This window comes from Colias croceus, chromosome 10 (assembly GCF_905220415.1).
Source record: "Colias croceus chromosome 10, ilColCroc2.1".
Taxonomy (NCBI): domain Eukaryota; kingdom Metazoa; phylum Arthropoda; class Insecta; order Lepidoptera; family Pieridae; genus Colias; species Colias croceus.
The window spans coordinates 9705357-9730197 of record NC_059546.1 but is presented as its reverse complement, the minus strand read 5'-3'; the positions used below and the strand labels follow the sequence as shown (position 1 = coordinate 9730197).

The 24841-nt window shown below is 33.3% G+C and overlaps 1 protein-coding gene across 1 annotated transcript; it reads left to right on the top strand.

Annotated features, from left to right (window-relative positions):
- The first annotated feature begins 11702 nt into the window (after window positions 1–11702).
- Window positions 11703–17705, top strand: LOC123694992 (procathepsin L-like). Its single transcript, XM_045640663.1, has 5 exons — window positions 11703–11966; window positions 13065–13188; window positions 14391–14575; window positions 16870–16989; window positions 17532–17705. Exons 1-5 carry the CDS (start codon window positions 11735–11737, stop codon window positions 17678–17680), a joined length of 810 nt encoding a protein of 269 aa, XP_045496619.1. The 5' UTR covers window positions 11703–11734; the 3' UTR covers window positions 17681–17705.
- Window positions 17706–24841: the final 7136 nt, after the last annotated feature.

Sequence of the window (24841 nt, the reverse complement as noted above, 5' to 3'; positions counted from 1 at the left end):
TTGAATTTATATTTTTTGGTTTTTATGGCATTCAAATGCTTTATAAATATAAATTTATAAAGGATAGAAAAAATTCGATCACGAGGCGGGACTTGAACCCGCATCCTTCGCGCCATTCCGGGGCGGATGCCTAACCAACTCAGCCACTCGTGACCCGCCTGAGCAATCGAATTTATTCTATCCTTTCAGTTTTATGTGTCTTAAGGGACACACCGCGCGCCATCTATTGAGATGATTTAACAACCATTTCAACCAATATGAAGCACTTTTCAGTGAATACAATATTGTAACGATGGAACACGACCTTTTCTTGAATTTATATTTTTTGGTTTTTATGGCATTCAAATGCTTTATAAATATAAATTTATAAAGGATAGAAAAAATTCGATCACGAGGCGGGACTTGAACCCGCATCCTTCGCGCCATTCCGGGGCGGATGCCTAACCAACTCAGCCACTCGTGACCCGCCTGAGCAATCGAATTTATTCTATCCTTTCAGTTTTATGTGTCTTAAGGGACACACCGCGCGCCATCTATTGAGATGATTTAACAACCATTTCAACCAATATGAAGCACTTTTCAGTGAATACAATATTGTAACGATGGAACACGACCTTTTCTTGAATTTATATTTTTTGGTTTTTATGGCATTCAAATGCTTTATAAATATAAATTTATAAAGGATAGAAAAAAAAAATTCGATCACGAGGCGGGACTTGAACCCGCATCCTTCGCGCCATTCCGGGGCGGATGCCTAACCAACTCAGCCACTCGTGACCCGCCTGAGCAATCGAATTTATTCTATCCTTTCAGTTTTATGTGTCTTAAGGGACACACCGCGCGCCATCTATTGAGATGATTTAACAACCATTTCAACCAATATGAAGCACTTTTCAGTGAATACAATATTGTAACGATGGAACACGACCTTTTCTTGAATTTATATTTTTTGAAATGGTTAAATTCATATTGGTTGAAATGGTTGTTAAATCATCTCAATAGATGGCGCGCGGTGTGTCCCTTAAGACACATAAAACTGAAAGGATAGAATAAATTCGATTGCTCAGGCGGGTCACGAGTGGCTGAGTTGGTTAGGCATCCGCCCCGGAATGGCGCGAAGGATGCGGGTTCAAGTCCCGCCTCGTGATCGAATTTTTTCTATCCTTTATAAATTTATATTTATAAAGCATTTGAATGCCATAAAAACCAAAAAATATAAATTCAAGAAAAGGTCGTGTTCCATCGTTACAATATTGTATTCACTGAAAAGTGCTTCATATTGGTTGAAATGGTTGTTAAATCATCTCAATAGATGGCGCGCGGTGTGTCCCTTAAGACACATAAAACTGAAAGGATAGAATAAATTCGATTGCTCAGGCGGGTCACGAGTGGCTGAGTTGGTTAGGCATCCGCCCCGGAATGGCGCGAAGGATGCGGGTTCAAGTCCCGCCTCGTGATCGAATTTTTTCTATCCTTTATAAATTTATATTTATAAAGCATTTGAATGCCATAAAAACCAAAAAATATAAATTCAAGAAAAGGTCGTGTTCCATCGTTACAATATTGTATTCACTGAAAAGTGCTTCATATTGGTTGAAATGGTTGTTAAATCATCTCAATAGATGGCGCGCGGTGTGTCCCTTAAGACACATAAAACTGAAAGGATAGAATAAATTCGATTGCTCAGGCGGGTCACGAGTGGCTGAGTTGGTTAGGCATCCGCCCCGGAATGGCGCGAAGGATGCGGGTTCAAGTCCCGCCTCGTGATCGAATTTTTTCTATCCTTTATAAATTTATATTTATAAAGCATTTGAATGCCATAAAAACCAAAAAATATAAATTCAAGAAAAGGTCGTGTTCCATCGTTACAATATTGTATTCACTGAAAAGTGCTTCATATTGGTTGAAATGGTTGTTAAATCATCTCAATAGATGGCGCGCGGTGTGTCCCTTAAGACACATAAAACTGAAAGGATAGAATAAATTCGATTGCTCAGGCGGGTCACGAGTGGCTGAGTTGGTTAGGCATCCGCCCCGGAATGGCGCGAAGGATGCGGGTTCAAGTCCCGCCTCGTGATCGAATTTTTTCTATCCTTTATAAATTTATATTTATAAAGCATTTGAATGCCATAAAAACCAAAAAATATAAATTCAAGAAAAGGTCGTGTTCCATCGTTACAATATTGTATTCACTGAAAAGTGCTTCATATTGGTTGAAATGGTTGTTAAATCATCTCAATAGATGGCGCGCGGTGTGTCCCTTAAGACACATAAAACTGAAAGGATAGAATAAATTCGATTGCTCAGGCGGGTCACGAGTGGCTGAGTTGGTTAGGCATCCGCCCCGGAATGGCGCGAAGGATGCGGGTTCAAGTCCCGCCTCGTGATCGAATTTTTTCTATCCTTTATAAATTTATATTTATAAAGCATTTGAATGCCATAAAAACCAAAAAATATAAATTCAAGAAAAGGTCGTGTTCCATCGTTACAATATTGTATTCACTGAAAAGTGCTTCATATTGGTTGAAATGGTTGTTAAATCATCTCAATAGATGGCGCGCGGTGTGTCCCTTAAGACACATAAAACTGAAAGGATAGAATAAATTCGATTGCTCAGGCGGGTCACGAGTGGCTGAGTTGGTTAGGCATCCGCCCCGGAATGGCGCGAAGGATGCGGGTTCAAGTCCCGCCTCGTGATCGAATTTTTTCTATCCTTTATAAATTTATATTTATAAAGCATTTGAATGCCATAAAAACCAAAAAATATAAATTCAAGAAAAGGTCGTGTTCCATCGTTACAATATTGTATTCACTGAAAAGTGCTTCATATTGGTTGAAATGGTTGTTAAATCATCTCAATAGATGGCGCGCGGTGTGTCCCTTAAGACACATAAAACTGAAAGGATAGAATAAATTCGATTGCTCAGGCGGGTCACGAGTGGCTGAGTTGGTTAGGCATCCGCCCCGGAATGGCGCGAAGGATGCGGGTTCAAGTCCCGCCTCGTGATCGAATTTTTTCTATCCTTTATAAATTTATATTTATAAAGCATTTGAATGCCATAAAAACCAAAAAATATAAATTCAAGAAAAGGTCGTGTTCCATCGTTACAATATTGTATTCACTGAAAAGTGCTTCATATTGGTTGAAATGGTTGTTAAATCATCTCAATAGATGGCGCGCGGTGTGTCCCTTAAGACACATAAAACTGAAAGGATAGAATAAATTCGATTGCTCAGGCGGGTCACGAGTGGCTGAGTTGGTTAGGCATCCGCCCCGGAATGGCGCGAAGGATGCGGGTTCAAGTCCCGCCTCGTGATCGAATTTTTTCTATCCTTTATAAATTTATATTTATAAAGCATTTGAATGCCATAAAAACCAAAAAATATAAATTCAAGAAAAGGTCGTGTTCCATCGTTACAATATTGTATTCACTGAAAAGTGCTTCATATTGGTTGAAATGGTTGTTAAATCATCTCAATAGATGGCGCGCGGTGTGTCCCTTAAGACACATAAAACTGAAAGGATAGAATAAATTCGATTGCTCAGGCGGGTCACGAGTGGCTGAGTTGGTTAGGCATCCGCCCCGGAATGGCGCGAAGGATGCGGGTTCAAGTCCCGCCTCGTGATCGAATTTTTTCTATCCTTTATAAATTTATATTTATAAAGCATTTGAATGCCATAAAAACCAAAAAATATAAATTCAAGAAAAGGTCGTGTTCCATCGTTACAATATTGTATTCACTGAAAAGTGCTTCATATTGGTTGAAATGGTTGTTAAATCATCTCAATAGATGGCGCGCGGTGTGTCCCTTAAGACACATAAAACTGAAAGGATAGAATAAATTCGATTGCTCAGGCGGGTCACGAGTGGCTGAGTTGGTTAGGCATCCGCCCCGGAATGGCGCGAAGGATGCGGGTTCAAGTCCCGCCTCGTGATCGAATTTTTTCTATCCTTTATAAATTTATATTTATAAAGCATTTGAATGCCATAAAAACCAAAAAATATAAATTCAAGAAAAGGTCGTGTTCCATCGTTACAATATTGTATTCACTGAAAAGTGCTTCATATTGGTTGAAATGGTTGTTAAATCATCTCAATAGATGGCGCGCGGTGTGTCCCTTAAGACACATAAAACTGAAAGGATAGAATAAATTCGATTGCTCAGGCGGGTCACGAGTGGCTGAGTTGGTTAGGCATCCGCCCCGGAATGGCGCGAAGGATGCGGGTTCAAGTCCCGCCTCGTGATCGAATTTTTTCTATCCTTTATAAATTTATATTTATAAAGCATTTGAATGCCATAAAAACCAAAAAATATAAATTCAAGAAAAGGTCGTGTTCCATCGTTACAATATTGTATTCACTGAAAAGTGCTTCATATTGGTTGAAATGGTTGTTAAATCATCTCAATAGATGGCGCGCGGTGTGTCCCTTAAGACACATAAAACTGAAAGGATAGAATAAATTCGATTGCTCAGGCGGGTCACGAGTGGCTGAGTTGGTTAGGCATCCGCCCCGGAATGGCGCGAAGGATGCGGGTTCAAGTCCCGCCTCGTGATCGAATTTTTTCTATCCTTTATAAATTTATATTTATAAAGCATTTGAATGCCATAAAAACCAAAAAATATAAATTTTAAAACCTAGTTAGAGCAAAAAAATGGCACACAGATTTTGTTCGTGGTGTCTCCTCCATACGTAGTAATATTATCTCAATGGTTAACAATCTTGTATTCTTCTTAAATATAATTCTGGAACCTTCCAATTCATAACAAAATAAACAGAAAATAAAAGATTACACAAATGTCGCTACCAACTTCTTATCTTTTAATTAACTCTCAGCAACGTCTGGACAATATGCGGAAATTAATCTGCGTTTATTAATACACATTGGCTGTAATGTGCTTCCTTTGAGGCGACTATTACGCTAAGGAATATATTGGCAATATTAAATTAGCTCGTATATTACTGTTTAGAATTAGCCTCTTTGGGAATGTGTTTGTAATCTAGTAGGCTATGGCAGCATTCGTAAACTTGGGTAAGGTTTCAGGAGTAAGAGTAAATTATTTTGAATTAATGCTACTTGTTTATTTTCATAACTGTAAACGATTTTGATAAAATGGATGTAAAACTTAAGACATTCGTATTTACATATTTCATTGACCAGAAGGTCAGTTTACATGTAATTTTTAAAAACTGTAATATCCTTACCGGCTACGACCGTACCTATCATATCGATAGCCCTTCACAATATCTAAATTTCCTCTTTATCTAATTCAATAAACGTATACGAAAAAGTGGATTTAATTTTCTTCACACGTCCCCTAACAACAATATCCTCAATGTACGATTCCTAATCTCAATCCAGTTTAAACCCGTTATCAAACAAATCCACAATCCAAAGAAAAACAATACAATATTAATCGTAACAGCGTAGCAATGTGGCCCTGCGGCGTATAACGTTAACAAAGTTATTTGTGGGAACCCTAGGGGCAGTGCAAATGAGAGTAGTTCAAGTTAAATTGATCAATTAAAACTTGAACATTTCTAAGATAGCCGCTGAGACTGATACGATCTCGTGGAGCAATTCGTACCATTACACCTATGTTTGTTTTAATTAATGTACCATTAAACAACATGCTCTATAATAATATTAAAAATGAAGTGTGATAACCTACGACGCTAGAGCTGATTTCAGGAACTACTGTTTCGAATTTAACCTCAAACTCAAACGTTTATTTATTCAATTCGTTTTGAAGCGCTTTTGGATCGTCAAAATACAGAAAAATAATAATTTACCGTTTACCACTTCTATAGAGAAGAGCCGGCTAGAAACTGTAGAGTCAATTTATTTATTTATTATTTATTATTTATATTTGGGAAACAAACAATACAATATATCTTATACATAAGAGATAACAAACTATACACATATCAGCAAAGTTTCCACTAAAAATTTAATTTCTTTAAAAAAATACACATTCAGTCACAAACAGTCTACTTGAAGATACAAATAAATATAGAAATAACAAGCATGAATACAATTTAAATATCACAGTTACTATTGCACTTATTTCGAACTTTGGTTTTGTACGATTTGAATTTTTCGTAAAATAAATCAAGGTCACTAAAATTATTATTATAATTATGACAAACACGGTATAAATATGTATTTCTAGCAAATTTAGATTTAAATTTAGGTAATGCAAATAGGGCTTTGTCACGAGAGCATAAACGGGGACATCGTAAAAGTAAATTGCTCAAAAGAAAGGAAGAATCTACGTCATTATTAATTATCTTGTATAAGTATACCTGATCTCGTTCATGTCGACGGTTTATTAAAGGGATTATCGCGGGAGTGGGACCTCTCTGATTAGCACTTTTATAATTCAAATGTTTGATAAATTTATTTTGGACATGTTCAATATTATTTATATAGATATTGTATTGCGGATTCCAGGCTGTAGATGCATACTCCAAAATAGATCGAACGAACGAATTATACAGAAGAATCAAAGTTGAACATTGTTTAAATTCCCTACCAACTCTTAAAACAAAACCAAGCATTTGATATGCTTTGGCTGTGATATAATTTATATGGGCAGCAAAAGTTAATTTGTAATCCAAAAAGACACCCAAATCTCTGACTCCAGTCAACCTAGTCAACGAAGTTCCGTTCAGAGAGTAATTAAATAATATAGGCTCAGTTTTCCTAGTAAATGATATGACGTTACATTTATTCACGTTTAAGTGCAAGGAGTTCATAGCACAGTAACGACACAAGTTTTGAAGATCCTCCTGTAGGAAGGAACAATCACGTTGATCTTTGATTACTCTAAATATTTTCATGTCATCTGCATAAAGTAGGAAATTACAGTTACTAAAATGACCAATAACGTCATTTATAAAGATATTGAACAGCAGTGGACCAAGGTGAGAACCCTGCGGCACTCCAGAGGTAACTGGAATAAAAGAAGAGCAATGACCTTTTATATTAACAGCTTGGCTTCGTTCTCTGAGGTATGATTCCAGCCACCGTAAGAGATCATCATGTATACCGGCTACCCGTAATTTGTGAATTAACAACTGATGGGAGATCTTATCAAACGCCTTAGAGTAGTCGGTGTAAACCACATCCAACTGTCCACCACGGTCCATAGCACAAGCCACATTATGAAGAAACTCACACAGATTAGACTCTGTCGATCGCCGATCAATAAAGCCATGCTGTTGTTCTATAATTAAAGGTCGGATATGAGGAAAAATAACATCATAGACGATTTTCTCGAATAACTTTGCAATGGTATTTAATTTTGAAATAGGTCGATAATTTTTGATATTATGTTTGTTTCCGGATTTATGGATTGGGATGACATGGGACTGCTTCCACATTTTTGGCATTGTACCTGTATTTAGAGATAACTGAAATAAATAACAAATGGGCGACGCCAGATTGTGATAGCAGGACTTATAAAACACGGGAGGAATTCCATCAGGTCCACACCCTTTGTTAATATCCAACTTCTTTAGGTAACTAGCTACTTTTTTCTCACAAACTTGAACTGATCCTAAACCTAAACAGTGACCATCAGTGAAACCATCCACAGGACCAGAAACGTACGAGAAATTACCATCGTTTGGTTCGTAAACAGATTGAAAATAATGGTTAAAGGAATTGCATATATCACGACCATTACTTATGGATTTACTATCCAGAAACATTGTGGCAGGTAATTCGGGACAAGCTTTTTTAGATTTAACAAACGAACAAAAATACTGACTATTCAATCTCAATTTAGTTTCAGCATTACTGATATACCGATTATAACAAATCTGAAAAGTCTGTTTTTCGCGCCCACGTAAAATTTTAAAAGTATTGTAGTCACTTAACCTTCCGTATATTTTCCACTTTTTATGAAATTTTAACTTTTCTTTGTTTATTTTTATTAATGATTTAGAGAACCAGGTTGGATATTTTGTCTCTGTCACTCGTCGCTTTGGAACATATTTTTCAATAATATCATATAGGTAAGTAATTGTAGAAATTATTCAAAGCAATATCAATGTTCTCCGAATTAAGCATACTAGACCAATCACAGCGAGAAAGCTCTAGGTTAATATCATCATAATTAGCAGCGCGAAAGATGCGAACAAAACGCGGGATCGGTCGAAGATAATTCATGTTCAATACAACTACTTTAACAGTTAAAGCAGGATGATGAAAATCTTCCACGATAAGAGGTTCTTTACAGTGCTGAACAGTGCATTCGAATCCTGCAATGACGAGGTCCAGTTGCTTATTGTTTTTGTTAGGAATTCTGTTGTATTGACTAAAATTTGTAAAGTTTAAAAAACAATGCATAGCTCTGATCAAAACATCTTGATCATTAGCATTGATTATATTTGGGTATTCGTGAGGATCACCCCACAGAGCGGATGAAATGTTAAAATCCCCGAGGATTAAATATTCATCGGTTGGGTTATTTGTGTAAGAAGTAGAAATAGTTTCTAAAAACTCAGTCATAACATCAAACTGCAAACGGCAATGTGGAAAATAACAGCAATAAATTCGGTATACTTTAGGGTGGGAAGAAATTCCTAGCGTAAACGATACCTTTATTATGTCAGCAGCTGCACCTGTAACATCGATACAATTTGAGGATCGAATTAATAATTCACGTTTTAAAGCAATTAAAACACCGCCACCTAACGTATCTCCTCTCAGGTTATAGTTTCTATCACATCGGTAAACATTATAACGGTGATCAAACAATTCAGCATCAAATATGCCTGGTAAGAGCCAAGTTTCGCATAAGCAAATTACATCGTAATCAGAGCATAAAAGATTTTGGAGAAAGGTATTTGTTTTGGTCCTTAGCCCACGCACATTTTGATAGTAAAATGAAAGTTCAGGGGATGCCATTGTTAAATAAGTGTATAAAATCACCTCATAGATAGATATACTGAAAGAAGCACATAAAATAAACAAACATTGTTAACACAAAAAATAGAAACAAGAGACCTTGAGTAAATATGAGTAGACCCCCAATTAATAAAAGTGTGTTCAGATTTGCTAAATTACATTTGATCAAGTAACTTCTCGACATCTCTCGATCAGCTCCCATGACTATGCCATTAATTAAAAACGTATTAATTAAATTAAAGATTAAAAAAGTAAATTGAGCTAGAAATATAATACTTATTTTATCTTGTTTAAATCTTTATAATCTGAGATGTGAATCAACGGTGTGTTATCCGCCTGACGAACCATGATCGAACAGTTCTTAACCCATACGAACTTGTAGTTTCTTTCCTTCGCCAATTCCTTGGTACGTTTTAGCAAAACTTTATTGGCTCTAGTCAAATGGTCGTTGAAGTGAATAAAAGAGTTGTTGCCAGAATAGCCAATATCACAGGCTTTTAGTTTTAATTTTCTCGCTTGGGTTAGGAAATCGTCTTTTTTGTAACGAGCCTGAAATCTCACAACGATGGGTTTAATTTATTATCTCTATTTTTCGGAGCGACACGTGTGATAAAATCCAAATCACTACTTAGGTTTAATGGGAATTGAAATTTTTCACCTATGACTTTTAGGATTTCAAAGAGATTTTCGCCCTTTTTTCAGGTATACCATAAATTTCAATATTTGAACGTCTGGACCACTGCTCCTTTGTATTATTATCATTTGCTAAGCTTTTAATACTATCTTTTAGATTTGAGACCTCAATAGCCGTTGTAGCAAAAGATTTAACATTTTTTTCAAGCGTTGAAATAGTTTTGCTGAAATCATCATATCTACTGTTTATAAATGTGATACTGTCTTTTATACTAATAATTTCTTGCTTAATAGGTACAATTTAAATCTGACGAAATTCTATTCATAATTGACGACTCCAAAGAGCGGCGCAACTTTTCCATCTCTTCGGATATAATCTCTCGAATACAATCAGCTGATAATGGATTATTATTCATAGCAATAGGGGATTTCAATGAAGACGTGCCACCTCTACGTGTTGTAATGTTCTCAGGACTTCGTTGCAACAATTGAGCGCATGAGCGTACTGGGGTATTTTCAGTATTCAGGGATCTTGACTGATGTGTGGAACATTCGGGGCAAAACCAATTTTTTTCAATCATATCCATTTGACATCATTCTATAATTCTTTATTAGCTTGTTAACATAATATAATAATATAAAGTTGATTCATTTGTTTTACTTACAGTACCTACAATAATTATCATTTCTTTAATTCGATAATTATTTTTTGTTATGTTCAATAGTCTAATCACGACAAATGGAAGCAGAACATCCATGAAAAATGTTGAAAAACGCAATAATATTCATCTATTTCTAAACATAAGCCACAAACTAGATTTACTGCGCCTTCTCTGTGCAGTCTATTATTAATTTGTTAAGACGTCTAAGTAGTGTTATAATGGTATATGAAGTGGCTTACTCCGGGTTATCGGTTCAACAATAACAAGAAGCACCTGTGTATTAATCCGAGACGAGAACGCAAATATATTAGTCTTGAATTATTGCATCAAAATATTTTACAAATATCGAAATATCCAAGTTATCCCTTTTGTAATTATAAAATTTCGTATTTAAAATGTGGCTCTTTTCCTAGAATAGCAATAAACACTGAATTCCTGAAAACAATTCCTGAGTCAATAAAAAAAATCATAATTTGAAAGTGCGATGAATTTTCCTAAAATATTTGATTGTTGAGTTTGAACTTTCCCTCCATTAATTTATGCCATTTTAGCATACTTTATGTCATTATCTATTAAAAATTAATTATTTAGACGTACTGAAATTTTCGGTGTCCAATTAGCACGGTAGTTGTGTTGAACAGATGGCACCAAAACAACAACGAAAAACCAAGAGATTTTCGTTTCAAAAATGGTTAAAATTAGGTCACGCTATATTTTTTCTAACATGAAATCCGGCTAAGGAAGCTGATTATTTTCATCGTTGTGTGAAGCAAAATTTCCGATATATTCGAATTAATCATAATGTTATGTATAGAATAAGAAACTAGTAGCAATTTTGCACTTTTTTATGCTTGTTTTAGATTTTTCTATAAGGGTCCATATTATTAATCTTAAGATGTCTGTTCATCTCAAATGAAGATTCCACAGAAGATTCAAATGAATTAGCTTTCCAGAATCAACATCCAGTAAAAAGTTACTAAAATAATATCCGAAAGTCAATTATATTTTACTTGAGTTAAATTGGAATATTATTTAAAGCTATCATATATTTCGTGGTACTGAATAATTTTACGGACAGTTTAAAACATGTATAAATAAATCATGCAGTTAGGCGATGTTTTACCAAAATATGTCAATTACGCGGATTGAACATGCCATCCGATTTCCGATTTACCAATAGTAACGTAAACATTTCATTCGCATTTACTCAATTTATCAGCACAATTAATTTGATTGAGCGCATACATCACTATATTACCGTTTTTCGAAAGCGACCAATCTCGCTCCGATCTCAATATATTAACAACATAATCAAAACCATCCACATTCATACATCAAAGTTATTTACTGCGTTCCACTTAAAAAATTGTCCATTTATTACGAGTGCTATGTCAAACTCGCGAGACAGCGGCACTTAAATAAAAAATTGCAATAAAACCGACGTAAAACATCGACGTAGTTCGGATTCCGGAAGGCTCGTTTTAAAAGCGCGTTTTCGCAACGAAAATTATTTGTTCAGAATGCGTGTTCACGGGCTGATAGTAACTGTATTTTTCTTTAATTATGTGCATTGCTACTTCATAAAGAAACAAGTCGGAAATGAACTGGAACTTTACAATGCGAGCGATGTTTTGCTCAAGCCAATAAACAATGGTCCATCGCCGATTTACTTTGATTGGAGGGAAAAAGGCTGTGTTTCGCCGGTTAAAGATCAGGGAGATTGCGGTGCATGCTGGGCGTTCAGCGCCGTCGGTAATGCCACTTTGAATTTACTTGGCGTAACGCCAACCCGTTTTAAATACAATAGTTTAGTTACAGAGAAAGAAGAAGGAAATTAAAAGTACATTTCTTTTGTATGAATACGAGGCCAGTGTCATGCCAGTTAAGTTGGGTCATGCGAACTTATATTTTATGATATCTAGACTGTTGAGTTCAAATTGCATTGAATGTAGCGCAATGTCAATCCCAATTTTCCCAGAAACGCCAATATTGCAAGTCAAGTAGAGAAATCCAACAGGCTGAAGTTAAATTAATAATATGTCGACAATAGACTTCATTATTTGATATACTTAATTGCACAGGAAATATGAGAGAAATGTTTAATTATTATTATTTTCATAATTCGTTAATCTGTTCTTAATTTGATTTCGGATAAAGAATTTAATTCAATCTCTTCATATTTGCTTACGTATATTTTACATTCATATTATTTGCACTTTCATTCTATAGTTTTAACTTCTTTATATCATGAAATCTAAAGCTACCTTCAGTCATTATCATAATTGATAGCCTTTGGCTTCGATCTATTATGCTGATTTAGGCAGACCGCAGTATTCATGACATCTTCCATTGTTATGTTTATATTATGTTGTTATTATCCTGACTTATTAAGAAAGAATGAAAGAAAGAAAAAAAGCTTTATTGCCAACAAAAACTTAGACTATCCTATCTTAAAAGTAAACACATATTAGGCAATCGGAACAGACTTAGCCATGCTGTGGGCTAACATCCGAACAGCGCTGATTTTCAGTCTGCCCGCGTATTTACGAGGTCCTACATTTATCCTACATTCCTATTAACGAAAAAATGCTTTGGTTCGTCTTTCTTTCACGTCGAAATGGCGTGTTTTCCTGTCTGATAATATTTAGACCTAGTAATAAAGGCTCTTTACCGCGATCAAACATCTCTTTCCTATAAGAATTTTCCCTGACTACGCAGGCGAAGCCGCTGACGGAAAGCTAGTTTCTCAAATCTTAGTAGTATTAAAAAAACAGTTTCTTCAAATTATATCACCTGTTTTATCTCTTGCTTTAGTTCATGTCTCAATAATTTATATACAAATTGTTTTAGCCAACATCGAGAGCCATATAAAGATATATCTGGGCAAGGAGGTGTTACTCTCTGAACAATTCTTGATCGACTGCGAAGTTGGCAGGGTCGGTTGTCAGAGTACCACTGTATTGAAAGCGTTTGCGTAAGTTTTCAACTTTATCTTACTAAAATATGTTTTAGAACTTTTTTTTTTTTTTGGAATAGGGAAGCGCTTGACCACAATCTCGCCTTATGTTAAGCTAAGATGGAACGCACTTCCCTAGTAGGTACCTGTTCACCCTTGAAGACCCCAGCAAGACCAAGACCCTTAGCAATTCTACTAAGATATATATGAAATAATTTCCTTCATTTGTTATCTTGTACATTTACATGGTATGTTTCTTTATCTAGTATCATAATTATTTACGATTGGCATGTCACAGGTTTCCTGTACTATTTAATGTGCTTATATCTACTCATTTTAATACAAAGAATAGATAATCTATTGTGGATAATATCACATTATTAGAAATTTCGATTGGGCATCGCAGGTAAGATGGCATTATGTACTAGCGAATGCCTTTGATTAAAATCTGAATTCTGCGAACCGAAGACCAAGAAGATAGAAAATAAATAGCAAGGTTCGTTGAACTTCGCAATATAATTCATGTTTTGCAGTTCGCAAGAGTAGTAAAGTTAAATATTATAGCATAAACTTCCCGCAGCGTTTCTCGCGAACTCCCAACAAGATCTTAACTAGGTCCAGTGAGTGCTTATCAATTGATAATACTATTTATTCTTTGGACTTCTTCACAGGAAATTTATAAAACTTTCTGGTGAAATAAATTGATGACACAGAGAAAAATCATCGTGAACTGTGTGTATGTGGTTTATGTTTCACACTGATAAAACCTAGCTTAAGTTCACACGTATGAACGTTTATCCTGAAAACTAAAACATCCTGCTAAAGACAACGGCAAAAAGTAACTCCAAACAATTAAAACAGAACAAATTATATTGAACAAATTGTTCAGATTAACTATAACTTATAAAGCTCTACATTGACTTTCAATTATGTTTAAAATATATAATATATGAATATTTTTTTCTTTCTTATTATCTCAATTATGTAGTATGTATTACTTTTCTGCTAGGGTCGAGCTATTTTTCCTTCTCTCCTTATGATCCAATTATTTGTACTAGGTATCTATCTAACAATATCATGCTCCACGTATATTTTATTTTTTATTTATTTCAGATAAATTTAATACTCATATAGTGGTTAGTGTGATGACCTTAAAAAACCATGTTAGTTCTACAATATATTACAGTATAGTGAAGGTCAAAATTTTCTTCCTCAAACAGTGAAATCGTAGCAATCTTCGGCGGAGTGCTCCAAGACCAGGATTACTTTCCTTACGCGGGTCGACCACAGGGCTGTCGCTGGCAGAAAAAGCCTCAGCCTGTGCCTGTTATAGGGTTTAGAAGGGTCAAACCAGACGAACGTGTTATGGTGGAGTATTTGTACAAATATGGACCTCTTTCTGCTGGTATGTAATTGCCAAGACATAGGGTTGTTTATTAAGATCAAGAACCATAATTTTAAAGGAATGCTAGTATTCGAATACTTGTTGTAAATTTTTATACATTTTAAAGGTTAAGAAAAATAATAGCAATTTCAATAATTCTTATTTAAAATGTTTTAAAAAACGTTATTAGCGTTTATTAAAAATTGTAAAGTAGGAAAATGTATTAAGGTAAACGCAGCTATCAACGACCCATCGAAAATCTGAAGGTATTACCGACCTATAAAAGTAATTCGAAATTTAAACGTTTCCAGAACTATTCTAGCTATAGGTAGGCAAAGTTATACACGAATGTATTAATTGAGCATCGTATACTTTAACGTTAGAGTGAGTAACTGAGCAAAAAAGAGTTAAAATGCGTAAGTTGCTGCGGGGTAGCGTGGAAGCAGGACGTGTCGTACTGTTCCGTTGTTCCTTCGGGTAAGTACTGTGAGTATCTTTTTAAGACATTTACAAACAAATGACATCTATACTTTAATTTATATTACTAAATGTCAATGCATTTAAGTGTCAACTTTTCATTTCTTACAACATTTTATTAATAAAAAGTAATTTGAAACGATAAAACTTAAAATTAAAATGGGACGGTGTTAGCTTCACCAGTTTAAGTCGTGGCAGGTATCAACGACCCGTAAGTCGGCAATGGCAGCAACGTAACTTTTTGTTTTATTTTCTTTTATGTTATTATATCACACTAACACAAGTGGTCTTATGGACCAGTTTAAATCTAAGCTATGAGTCTTCATAAAAATCTATTAGCGACTAAACTTTTTTGTCTAGTGTTGTGTCTTTTAGCGTTGTCAATTTATACAAAGTTATGATATTTTCGAGGATCCCTATCGAATAGTTACAGTAGTAAATCATTGTTTTTTTTTGTTTAAACAATATGCATTTGTTCATATTTTGTATGACATTAATCAATTATAATCTATTTTATAGTCTGATGGTCAAATGAATTAAAATAACCATTTTTTTATGGGTCGGTAATACAATTTAGGTTTATACTTACATACTTTAATACCGACCCATGTGGGTCGGCAATAGCAACTATAGGAAGCTATTACCGATCGAATATAGATTGTTTAGTTTCTCATCTACAAATTCAAATTCAAATTGCTTTATTTGCAGAATGTAGAATAAAGATGTTTGTATATACAGATAATATTGATCCTTAAACATTCCGCTCGTAATTGAGCGTGCAAATATATTTTTATTACTTTTATGACATAATAGGTGCCTATTAAAAATTATATTTTTTTTAGGTTCAATTAACATAAAACATATAATTAGGTATATTTTTTCCAGAAATATGGAGCCACGAAAGCGGCGAAAAGTATTCAGTAAAACACAACTCGCCGAAGCAATCAATCAAATAGCATAACGAAATATCCTAGAGTTTGAAATCCTTAATTTAATATATGTACATATATTAATAGTATTATGTTGATTAATTTAAAAGTTTGTAATTATTTAGTTCATTACTAAAAAGTACTCATTTGTTTTATTAAAAATAACTACAATAAAAAAATACGAATATATTTGCATTTTTATTTCATTTTATTAAGATCGGTAATCATCATCATCACTAGCTTCTATACATTCCATTGCTGGAAAAAGGCTTCCTCTCACATACGATCGGGAATAGCTGCATAAAAATCGTTAATAGCTTCACAGCCGTTTTTATGGGTCGGTAATAGCAACAATCGACTAAGTCACATTGTAAATTATTTTTTACAAGATAATCCTTTATTAGAATGTATTTGCTTCAATAAATACATTTTTTATACATAACACTAGCATATAAAATGAAATTATAAATCTTTAGAAGAACCAGTATACTTAAAAAATGTGGTTGATTTTGAAATTGCCTTAGAGGGGTCGTTAATACCTGCGTTTACCCTAACATTTTTTATTAGATTCAATCTGTATATGTTTGGTTAAAAACTCTGGCAGTTTGAAATGTAAATTATCATGCTGTTGTATGAGCAATATTTTAGTGTTCGGTCCCAAGAGAAACACAGTTTAACATAGAAGATCAAAATTATTTTTGTTTAAAATATTAATCATTGTTTTTATTATAAAAATTATATAAAACGAATTGTGTTATAACTTAATATACTTACTTCCTTAGTTGGCGGGATATTATGGTTATAATTCGATACGTTCTATTTATGATATTTAGAGGTGCCATTTTTGGGCACATAGGTAATAATAATAAAAGCTTAGGCTTACTTCTAAATAGTATTTAATATTTACAGCAATAAATTCAGCGTCTATGGAGAAATATAAAGGGAACTTCATAGACGAACCCTCGGACGCTGACTGCCCCGCCTCGAACCTGGATCATGCCGTTCTCATAGTTGGATATAATACGTTTGGTATAACTCTATTTTAACTACTCTATATCCATACTAATATTATAAATGCGATTGTAACTCTGTCTGTCTGTTACTCAATCACGCCTAAACTACTGAACCAATTTGCATGAAATTTGGTATGAAGATATTTTGATACCCGAGAAATTACATTATCTATCTTTTATTGCGAAATGTGTACCACGGACGAAGCCGGGGCGGACCACTAGTTTAATTATAATTCTTAAATAATATTATTTCTGTATTTGTATGTTTGTTTAAGTATCTATTTAATTTTATTATTAAGTAATAAATTAATAATAATAAATGTTTATTGCACGTTGCAATGGAGTGACATTTTTCAAATAGAAACGTTTGGATCAAATCGTACTGATTTATGTGATGCTTTACTGTATATTCTCATGTGTTGTTCTTCTGTTCAATAAATAGTTTTAAAAAAAACGCTCTAAAACGACATAGGATACTTTTATACTGTGTCTAAAATTATCTTTTAATACCTATACGATAATCTTAAACAATAATTTCTCTATTTCCTTTCATTTCAGTCGATAATACTACAGGGAAGACAACCCCGTATTGGATTATCAAGAATTCATGGTCGAAGACTTGGGGAGATAGCGGTTTCTACTACTTAGTAAGAGGAAAGAATGCTTGCGGCATCGCTAGTGATGTATCTTTTAGTATTGTTAACTAGAATCCAATAAATTTATTGGAAAATACTATGATGTTTTATTTAGATTTGAATATACATGTATTGTGAAGGTAGACATGAGATTAAGTGAAATGCAATTTAAATGTTTATTTTATTTACTTATATAATACTAGTGGTCCGCCCCGGCTTCGCCCGTGGTACATATTTCGCAAAAAAAGGTAGCCTATGTCCTTTTTCGGGTATCAAAATATCTCCATACCAAATTTCATGCAAATTGGTCTAGTAGTTTAGGCGTGATTGAGTAACAGACAGACAGACAGAGTTACTTTCGCATTTATAATATAAGTATTGATAGTTATAATGATGGCTTGTTATTTCTTAATCCTTATAGGTATGTTTTGAAACACACGTGTTTTATTTTTTCTCTTATTATGCGAAATAAGGAAGATGTTTTCAATCCCAAATGATTGGAATCCAAACATAATCTATAACATGTAAAGTAGACGTAATTGTATCAAAAACCTTTTTGTTATATTTCCTCTGTATATTTAATTCAAGAAAATTACCCAATTTTCGTTATCATAATTTTCTTTCCTCGTGTATCATCGGAAATGATCATCATATCTTGCTTCTTTATTATGTATATATTAAGGATATATCCATAATGTAGTCTGAACTTTTACTAATCAAAATTTAAATTAAAATAAAGCTAAAGAGTTTATTTGTTTGGTTGGTTAAAAGCGCTAAGCTGAGGAACCGATTGTGAAATTATTGCAGTGTTGAACAGCCTATTTATCGGGGAAGGCTAAAAGGCATCATCACGCTTCTATTACCCTTAGTATTAAGTATTATCTGTGCTACGACGAAAAGAAGCTGAGCAATGCAGGTAAAACCGTGTGGCACAGGTAGTAATAATTATAAATCCAAAATATGTGTACCTAGATGTGATTTTTCTTCTCTTCTTTCTACAAACGAAGTCAGAAACTATCACTAGTATTAAAATTGTCAATGCAGATTTGCCTTCCCAATCTTGTAAATGCTACGTCGGTGATCGATGCTAATAATATTATTATAATGTGGGTCAGGTCTATAGAACCTCTACATACCCTTTGAATTTGATCCTACATTACATTCGCCCAACAACCCTTGTATAACATTACATGATGAACTATGTTATTAAAGGATCTGGTTGTTCTTATTTCGTTAGACATCTACTGGTGAAATGTTAGCTGAACTTTATATAAAAAATCAATATTGGTGAATGACTCTTCGCTACTTTTCAAGCATTTTTACTTGTGAGGTGAAGTTATAAGGCAACATAAATATTATAATACACCAACTAATATTACCTACGTATAAATCATTGAATAAAACAATTCGAAAAATACATCTTTTTGTATATAAATCTTAACGTAAAAATCTACAAATGTAAAATAATTCACCAACTTATACATATGTAGTAGTGTAGTAAGTGCTTGTAGCAACGATAACAGGATAAAATTAAAAAGCAAATAAAACAAAATAAAAAATAACATAACATTTTATTTCGTAATAATTAAATCAACGATTTTCGGTAACATACCTGTGCCATAATTACTTTTTCATTCCGTTTCCAGCTTTCGTTATAAATTGGTTCATTTTAAACTCGTAGTATTCTCAACAGACGGTATAAATTGAGCGCTTTTATTACAGACTATCAATTGAAGAAGATTATTCTCGAACATTCTGAAATAAAATTTTCGTAATTCGATACTGAAATTCTGTAATATATCTTATTTTCTGATTACTTAAGCATACCGTATATAGTAGAGCGTTTATATTGAACGTCTCAATATAATATGACAAAGTATTTTTAGTACCAACTAGGAGAGCATTTTGTCTTAATGGCTGTGGACTTAATGACAACGTAACTTTTAACTTGCACTTCTAAAACTCGGAAACGTTCAGCGTATTTTCCCATTAACAAGAACTGGCTTATATCCTACAACTTTGGCTGCCTACATACCTACTGCAACTGCGCACCAGAGGACCATGACAAAAGTTGCTAAACCTGCCTACACGTCTGGTAATAATAAATAAATATTTTTTTTTTTATTTCGAGATTTTCATCCATATTTGTGTTAGTATACATAAAACTTAGAAACTATATGTTAGTAATAAGTATTATTACATTACATTCCATACAATTAAAAACAAGATTAAAACCATTATAATAATAATTATACTGATACATACATGTTTTTTTTATTCTGAAATAAAATCCTTATGTTGCTAAAAGATACATACTACCTGAAACTTTGAGATTAACTTGAAGATAATAACATAATGTTGTTGATGTATGTAGATGCTTTATTTAAGGGAGATAAAAATAATAGATAATAATAACCATTTAAAATAAGTAAATTTCGGCGTTCAGTGTAACTGAAATGAAATAATCTTTATTTACTAACTTTTATACGCTAACTTGTATTCTTGAATGTCAATATTTTTCTAATACTATACTCTCCACTAAATTTCATAGAACTCAAGAACTAGCTGGACAAACAAAAAAAAGTTAAAGTAGGTCTTAAGTCGAAAAGTTTGTCCATCAGACTGTTTGGTTTGCTGACAGTTTCTTGGATGTCTTCCAAATAACTTTGCATTGAATTCAAATCAAATACAAAAAGTTCTGTAACGATGATATTTTGTGCCCTTTGTTTGATCTGTATTATAGGAATAAAGTGGGATTGATAATAAAAATGATTAATGCGTAGTGACCAGTGACTTGTTATTGTATTAATGGGAAACTTTGGTCCCTAGTTTAAAAACTGGTGACCTATTAAGAGCATAAAATACTTCAAAGACGTTTTCAATTTCTAGTTTACAATGCTTATATAATATTATTTACATAGTTGTACCTATTATTAATAATAGATAGTTTAAGTCAAAAACTATAATATTTTATCATTATAATTTACAATTACAAAGAAGAAAGAAAAATACTTTATTCTACCATTATTGTTTTAATATATTTTATAGGCCTATGAGTCGATAAAATTTCTTTATTTGGGACTTAGCGACCATTAAAATTTACAAGACTTACAATAAAACTATATGAAGAGAAAGCTACCAATAACAATATTATCTTACAAAACATGTAAAATAGAAAACTTTACAACCCATAAAATAAACAATGGGCACTTCTAGAAGACAATAATTTCAGAGCAATTCAGACGAAGTCATCCAAGTATTGGGAATCACAAAGTTTTCCAATAAAAAAAACTTCATTCGCTGAAACGGAAAGTGTGTCCCGTTTTCCGAATGCTAAAGTGGACTAAATTATGCAAGAAGTTTTTGCGAAATGTGTATAATATTTTAAACGATCAAATTCGATCGGAATGAGAAAAGAATTTCGGACCCAAGTTTATTAATTATTTAGGTATCTTTTTTAAAATATACTACATAACAAAATTGTAATAAATGTTTTATTTTACAATATGTAATTTGTTTTATCTTTAAGACACTACTAGATTTCCGCCCGCGTTTTCAAATAAAAATCCGCAGTTGCCGTTCCAGTGGGATTTCCAGTATAAAGTCTTATTCGGATCTTCAGCTACTTACATACCAAATTTCATTGTAATCGGTTCAGTAGTATTTGCGTGAAAGAGATACATCCATCCATCCTCACAAATTTTCGCATTTATAATAATATTAGTACGAAGATAGATAACGGTGATATATCTACGTTTTAACACAGACTATGTAAGTCTTAGACACCGCACTATATCTACGAAGAAAACTATCTCACGATACATTTCTCAATAACGTTTCATCGAGAATGACCACAAACAATAATCTCAAACAATTAGTTGAGGGGACGCTCCATCCGTCAAACTAAGTACGGACTGTTAACTAATGTCGTGGCTCGCCGCGATGGAGCACGCTCTAAATCTCTGCCTATTTGTTAACAGTATTAAGCCAAAATAAATATAGAAATGAAAAAGTACAGGCTTCACGATTAGATGCTAGAAAATCTCGTAAGTTATCACTGGCTTGAAGGTTGTTATGTGCGAAAGTGTTTAGATTCCTGTTTTTATCTGATACAGAACAAATTTACTGAAATTTCAATAGTTAATTTTACACGGATTTATATAATTTTAATAATATATTTATAAAATGAATACCTAGGTATTTTATGTGTGTACAGTGTACCTACGCGGCACACGCATTGTTCTGAAACAAAAACCCGATTTTAACTTTTAATCATTAATAAGTTATAACAATTTTTCAGCATTTAGTTATGTCTTTAAAATCGCTTTTGTTTTGATAATGACACTAACTTAAACTTATTTGAAGTCAGTTTATTATGTAAGTGCTGATTTACACAGGGTCAGTAACCGACTACAAATTCGAGGCAAATCAGTTAAAGTCAGTCGCGGCGCCGAAATTTTCGCTGCGACTGACTTGTCTACTGACCCTGTGTAAATCAGCACTGAACTAACATTAAATAGACATGTTGTTTTAAGAACTTTTGCTTGTTATTTCACTGTAGCAATATGTTAATATTTCCACAAAATAATGTTTCACATTGAGTAAATGTTAATAACTCGTTTATAACGCTTATATTCCGGGAACAGGAATTAATATGTGATCTAATTTTGAAAATTATTTCACTTTTGAGAAGCTACGCAGTATCTGAGAAGCGAGTGTTAGAGATCTAATTTACGTACGAATTGAGATTCCAAAACTACATAGTATAAAATATATTTAAATACAAATCAGTTCTATAATTGAAATAAGACAATAGAATGATTACTTTTTATATTTTTATTCATAAACCAATGTAGAAAGAGAGATTTGATGTACTAATATGAGGTGTATATAGGTACGTATGAATAAAAAATGTTGTGTGGTTTTATGAAACCACGGTAAAAGTGAAACTTTTTTTTCACACTATAGACATTTAACTAAAAATTATCGTATTTGTTTGATAATTATCGTACGTATCGTCGATAAATAGCGTCACGCGACATGCGCTACACAGACCAAAAAGTTTGAGACGATGTAATAAAAGTTTCACTTTAAAAATATACAAATTCAATCGATAATTCACTCAACTTTTATTGTTCCTTTGTTTAGAAAAATACGATTACCACATACCTACATAGATTATATAAATAGACATAGATTGAACAAACAACATCATAAATAATTTTCTTTTGTAATGTATAGAGAAAACGTGGTTAACATTTCAAAAATACTCCACATACATTTACTCATAGATAATTATATTCTTCATAAGCACAAAGAACAATTAAAACACATTACAAAAGTTTTAATCCCAATAATACACCCTTATATTTTTAAAGCCAAGCCGAACACGTGTTGTGAATTGAAATCGAAAAATTTCAGCGCGAATCTGAGAAATGTGAAAACAATTAGGTGAAATAATCTTATGTTCGTACGCTGCATTCGAGGTTATTCGATTTTCTTTCAACATTGTTGTAAATTAAGGGTTGATATACACTAACCTTGTTAAGTCCCGTGTCCCCTAGTGGGGTAAGGGGCAGTGCATTATTCATACATATGTTTCAAGTAGGTGATCAGCCTTCTGTGTCCTGCCAGACCGAGTCATTTTTTCTTCGTCTCCACCGAGAATCGAACCCAGGACTCCTCGGTTCTACGCTCACGCGTCAACTACTGTACTAAGGAGGCGGTAACACTAACCTTAGATCAATAAAAAAGTAATAATAATAATAAATAATTTACTTTCTTTTAGTAGAAAGGCAGGTGCCATAGTTTCTCATAGTCCCCAGTACCAGTCCATTTAGCATCCCAATCCATAGCCCAATTATTAAATTTCCATACCCTGCAATAGTCCTACATCGGCCGCAGACTGCCTAGGGCTGTATCTCTATAGTGCAGTCATGGGCAGGCTGCGGCTGGTGTCCCACAACACATTAAAAGTCTCGAAAGGGCCTCTGCGTGTTGGATCCGTGTCCCCACGTAAGCCTTCCAAAGATCCGGGTACCGTCCTTCTGGTGGTACCCGAGTATTATGGAGAAGAGAAACATAATAAATAAAAATATCTTTATTGAGTACAAAAATTAATACAGTACAGTTACAGTGTGGCTCTGTCTTCCTAGCTAGGAAAATCCTGTGTTAAGGAAGACAGTTCCTTCCCAGAGAACATGTTCAGTACAAAACAAAGATTACATTTTTTAAAAAAACAGTAAAAAAAAAACATATAATAAATACAGCTGCGCGTGTACAATTTTTTACAAGTATAGTGTGTGAGTTTGTTAGTGTGAGAGTGTGTGTGTGTGTGTGTGTGTGTGTGTGTGTGTGTGTGTGTGTTTGTTAATGTGTGTGCTTGTGCATGTGAGTGTTGTGTGCTTGTGCATGTGAGTGTTGTGTATAATAGTTTGTCAAAGCTTTATTACTTTATTTATACTTTATTGTTGAGAATAGTACATAACGTAAATCGATTAATGTTGAAACTATTTTTAATATTGAATACTTATACAGTATACCTACTATTCTTTAAATCCGAAAACTCAAATTCAAACTCAAACTTAACAATTCACGTAAACGTAACAATATGACATCCACACTTTTAAAATATTTTAAAGTAGGTACATAATATTATTATCTTTTCAAGTACATATCTGTTATTCAAAAGCATTTACATACCAAAAAAGGAACGAAAACATAACACAAATTTATTTATTTTTATCTCTTAAGTTGTGAAGTATGAAAACACCCTTAGATTGTAAACCTCTTAAATATTTTCTAATTAAGATACCGAATTACACGCCCTACAGAGAATTTGATAAGCTACCTCTTGTAAATCTTCCTATAATATAATTGACTTCTAAATCATTTTTTGTTTCATAATTTCATTAACAGATTTCTATTAAAAGGGGTAAAAAGAGGCTCTGGTTTTAGAGTCTATAGAGACGATGAAACTTGGATTAATTAAATAATAATTAACTATTCTTATTTTTTCATGAGTTCAAGATATTCTTGCAGATTGATAGTTTTTTTATAACATCGATATCTTCAAGATATTCTTATATATCTTGAAGATGTTATAACTTTCAATCTACAAGAATATCTTGAAGAATATCTAACAGAATCCATGCAAATGGCGCATTTTAAACGATATTAATTTTTCATTCTATTTTTCCTTAAAATTTCTAAACCTAACAACTGGCAGATTGA

Coding starts and splice junctions, on each gene's coding strand:
- LOC123694992 (XM_045640663.1), top strand. CDS start 11,735: ATGCGTGTTCACGGGCTGATAGTAACTGTATTTTTCTTTAATTATGTG. Junction 11,967..13,064: donor CTGGGCGTTCAGCGCCGTCG/GTAATGCCACTT, acceptor AAATTGTTTTAG/CCAACATCGAGAGCCATATA. Junction 13,189..14,390: donor ACTGTATTGAAAGCGTTTGC/GTAAGTTTTCAA, acceptor TTCCTCAAACAG/TGAAATCGTAGCAATCTTCG.